The sequence below is a fragment of the Buceros rhinoceros genome, unplaced genomic scaffold (genome assembly GCF_000710305.1).
Source record: "Buceros rhinoceros silvestris isolate BGI_N320 unplaced genomic scaffold, ASM71030v1 scaffold47543, whole genome shotgun sequence".
NCBI classification, from domain to species: domain Eukaryota; kingdom Metazoa; phylum Chordata; class Aves; order Bucerotiformes; family Bucerotidae; genus Buceros; species Buceros rhinoceros.
Genome location: NW_010406193.1, coordinates 1 through 4622, shown reverse-complemented (window position 1 = coordinate 4622; position 4622 = coordinate 1). Strand labels below are relative to the sequence as shown.

The 4622-nt window shown below is 42.9% G+C and overlaps 1 protein-coding gene across 1 annotated transcript; it reads right to left on the bottom strand.

Annotated features, from left to right (window-relative positions):
- Positions 1-1130: 1130 nt before the first annotated feature.
- On the bottom strand, positions 1131-4479 carry LOC104488263 (Golgi reassembly-stacking protein 1-like; the record flags this gene model as incomplete). The annotated part of the gene is made up of 6 exons (XM_010133982.1): positions 1131-1417; positions 2105-2260; positions 2596-2740; positions 3237-3378; positions 3913-4043; positions 4393-4479. Coding segments are annotated over 6 exons (948 nt in total), but the record flags the coding sequence as incomplete, so codon positions are not given.
- Positions 4480-4622: the final 143 nt, after the last annotated feature.

The following is a 4622-nucleotide window of genomic DNA, read 5'->3' as shown; positions in this document are numbered from 1 at the left end:
CAGCCATAGTGATGTTATTCCCAATCAGCAGCTTTAAAATTCCATGACAAATCACAGCCCTGAGGGGCACAAAACCACCCCCATTTCCTTCATTGTTCAGTTCACATTTGCTATTGGAGTCGGAAGGCATCTGAAGAGAAGTACAAATCAACCAAAAAAGCTAGAAAAAACCCCAGTGGCTCTTATTGCACCAAGTCTCATTCCCGTGTCTTCAACTTACAATGATTTGTATAAAAATAGAAATGGAGATATAGGAAAGCACAGCCAAAGGAAATAGGAAAGCAAACCGATCTGTCACTTCAGAAACCAAGACCTCCAACCCCTGAAAACAATCACGCACAGTCACCCTTAAAACACATGGGCCTGACAAAGTCAGGACTTAATTTGTTTCAAATAACCATCATAATTCCACCCATAATTCCACCCCCCCTTTTTTTTTTTAAACAGTGAAACTATCCCACGATCCCTTGACGAGCTGAAACGAACGACAGCACACACCAACACGACTTTGTCCTACCTATATGCTGCAGCTGCAAACCATACGGTACTTCCTTTCCTGCAAAAGTAGTTGTAGAGAAAGTACATGAATAGCTGCTACGGAGAAGAGACTCTAAACCAAGAAAAACAAGTTTGCAGAGTAGTAAGTAGGAATAAAGACATCTTGGGGCAGGAAACGCCTCGCAAGTCACAAAACTGTCTAACTGAGGTGTACCATTAGAAAACATTTCCAGCAAGTCAAAACCATAAAACACTGTTTTTTTTAATGCCTCAATCGTACTGATAAAATCATCACTCAGGGTCACTGGTCAGGCAGAGTGCCTTCATAAATACATTCAGGAGCACTGTAGGCAAATGTGAATTCAGGAACTTGACATTTTGCTAGCCTCCAACTTATTTCCGTATTGATTTCTCCACTAATGTGGTGATTCTGGACAGCATTCAAAGTTTGAACACAGATCGATCCATTGAACAACGTCTGGACAAGTTAACCGGATATGTATTCCGGATGCAGTTTTTATAATGTTGTCTACATTAACAAATAGAGTAACTAATTCTTTCAAGATCAGCAGAATATTCCAAGCTGTAGTGTTACAGCACACAGCAGTCTGTAACCAAAAGCAGCATCCGTTTCACTCATGACCTTGTTCAGCTGCTGCTGCTGCTTTTTGTCCACGCGCTGCTTCACCGTCTGGTTTCGCTGGAGTGCTAGTTAACAGGCTCTCAGTACTGTTCCAGAGCAGCTTTGTTTCTTGGTCGTCGGGCTCAGTTGCTAGTGCTGTTTCTGAAGGAATTTCGGCAGGAAGAGCAAAAGAAGGTAAAGGTGGAATCGAAGGCAGTAGGTCGTCCAACTCGGGCTGCCTGACTGAGCCTTCAGAATACCCGGTTACCTCTTCAGGGACCAAAGCTGTGGCATTTTCTGGGAAATGGAATAGTTTGTAAAAAACCAAAACTGTCAGGCTAACAGACAGTGCCCCTGGTCACCACGCGCCTACAAAAATCATCTTGAGATGCCTTGTACATAACAGATTCACAGCTGTCAAATACATGGGCTGTGTGGTGACCAGTTCTCCCCAAATCCAGGAGAATATGATGGCGCATGCAGGTTTCTAAAAGTCAGGGAACCATTTGGTCTGCTGCATTCTTATGCTAGAGGTGTTTTACTTCGTTACAACTCTTGGTCACCCCACCTTTCAAAAGGGAAAGGCATCCATAATGTGAAGATGTCTTTTGATAAATGGGTAAGTCACGATAAAGATGAGTACGATTTTCACTTCACAGCTGTAAAGACAAGCCTGTTGTGTGAAAATTCATTTACACTGATTTTACAGATGCAACTTTTAAGGTCAGTTTAATTTGGATCATCAACATTCTCATTTAAAAAAAAAGGTACACATTCTATAATCTGATTTAAAAATCCTGTCAGGTTTTGTCTGCTTCTACACCTGACTTCTGCCACTTTTCCCAACTCGTTTTAGCCCATCCCCTTTCTGATTTTTCTTAAGGTGGGCTTATTCCCAAAAAGGATGATAATGTTGGACAGGCACGAGTTGGTGCCGTTCCAGAAGTTCGGTCAGAGGCCTAACGAAAATTTCAGGACACTTACCAAAATAACCAGAAGCGCTGCTGTCCGGCATTAACTTCTTGGTGCCCGCTAAAGCATCTGCTGCTGGCATGTTGGAGGAGGCAGATGAAGACACGTTGGACACTTGTGTTAAGTTATTGAGTTCAGGAAATGAAATATCAGACATATCTAGAAATCCTGAAGGAGAAGGCAGACATTACTGCACTGGTTTAGATGTAACACAAAAGTCTAGATTCAAAAAGACAGGTTAAATCCACACTGAAGTCAGTGAAGTTCCCTCCCCGCTAAATTCGGGTGACATCGTGGAAAAGCTTCTGCGGACCGTTGCCCTCAGTCAGACTCAGAGTACCCAAATTCTACAGCTCTGTTTTCCTTGAATTTTGGCACTTCACTGTATTTGAACCAACAATGCTCATACTTCCTCATTTAAGTCTCAAACTTGTTTAAGGTCTTTTTAGTTTACTAAGATGTTCTCTGGAAAATTGCTAAAAAAAGCACTTAAGAAAACATACCTGGATCCATAACTCTCTGGAGAGGGGGAGGAGGAGAAAGTGAGCTTTCTGGTGAGTAACCACTCATTTCTTGATCTGTGGAACGATCCAGGTCCATAACTATTCCAGAGTTGTTGCTTGGAGAAGCGGGTGCCAGCAACGGAGTCTGGAGTAACACAGTAAGAAGGAAAAGCATTACCTGAAGACAACCTTCCTATGAAGGCATCGTGCCTCGGTCTCCGAGTACACCCATTCAGAGAGAACCCACAATGCTGAAACTGATAGTCAAGCCATGGTTAGGACATGTTCCAGTGTAGCCTTTTAAAGCCAGAAGGTCCTTAGCCGAACAGTCCACCCTTCACACTCGTGCTTCATTTCCCAGTGAGCAGGGTATTCTTCTAGTGTGGTTCTCACGGACCGGTACAGCTGTGGTATGCAAGTCTTCAAAACAGGAAGAAAACATCTGGCAAAAGTTTGTATCAGCCAACACTGGTGATATGCCGTCTGCTCCGAATCACCAGCTCCCACTTTCCCTTCACTCTGTTTCACTCCAGGAAAATCCTACGCTGTATTCACATATACTGTATTACGAATGTTCTGACAACAGAAAATTCTGACACTCCAGAGAATACGCCAGAGACAGGAAGTTATTTCTTACACACCTCTGTGTAACCATTAGTGGATGGTACAGGAGTTCCAGTGTCCGGCAAGGGTGAAGGTGGTTTGCTTTCTGACTTCTTCTTCGATACTACCGACTGGCTTGGAATTCTGTGCAAGTAGCCATATCCAATGCCACATCCTAAACTACACAAGAGAAGTAGAACGAGACTTGGAAAAAGAGATGTTCTTAACAAAGTCACTAAGCGTTTTAAATGTTGACTCTTCAAAACCAGAAGAGTTTGAGTCTTTGACCTATAGCAACACCTACCCGCAGGAATCATTTCACTTAGAGCAGTCAAGGAGCACTCTGCCAATGGCAGTTAGCCACGCACAGCTCAGCTTTCCGCTGATTATTCTTCTCTTTTTACAAAATATATGATCTGACCTGATGTGGGTTTTGTTCTTGCTTTAACTGAAAGTTTGACTACGACAATCTGCTACTGGGGAAGTCAACACAGGTTTCGCCATTGGTTTCAACTCAAACAGGATCAGATTGAGAACATGCCTAATTTGTACTTCTATTTAAGCTATTTTATGAAAAGATGAACAGTCTGGTAAGAAATCAAGGCTTAACTTGAAGCAACACACTGCAATCGATAGTGATAATACTCTTAAGAGTAGCTCATTCACAGTGAGTATACAACCTGGCATCAGCCTGTGACCATCGGAGATCAGTACCTTCCTTCTCCACCCCAAGCTCCATTGGGAGTCACAACTACCTCTCGAATGGAATCTGCTTCGGTGTTATAAACCATCAACTTCAGCGGCTTCCCCTCATGGGACTCAATCAGTGAAAAGAAATCCTCTGACTAAAAAAGACAGAGTAGCAGTTATTAAACTCAACTTAAGGAGCTGGAACCAAGTTAGCGTTTTACATAGTTATTTGCTTCAACGTGAAATATTAAAAACCCAGAGGCAGACTAAAACTCACTAACGTAGTTTTGATCCTTAGGGGCACCTTTTTCTTTTTTACTGTCACGGTAAAAAAAAGAATCTTTACCCCAACCAGAAAGCATCTGTCATAAACATCTACCCCCCCAAATCCCCTAACACTATCCCCATAAATCTGACGTACACACAATTAGATCTATAAAGAGACCAAACCCTACACCTGGCAGGCAGGAAGGCAATCACTGCTTGAAGGAAAACGTGTCCTACCTCCTGAAGAATCTGATCAGATCCAACTATGTAGTCAGTGTACGGCTGGAGACCCGCCAGAGCTGCAGGAGATGCAGGTTCAACATCCTGTGAAAGAAAAAGCCGTGTTATCTGCACTCGCAGCAGGATGAAACATCCCAAGGTCAAAAAGGAAAACTAACTCCAAAAGAGCAGAAGGTAAGAGCATTTTGTTTCTGGGACAGAATCACAGAACCACCTGGCTGGAAGAG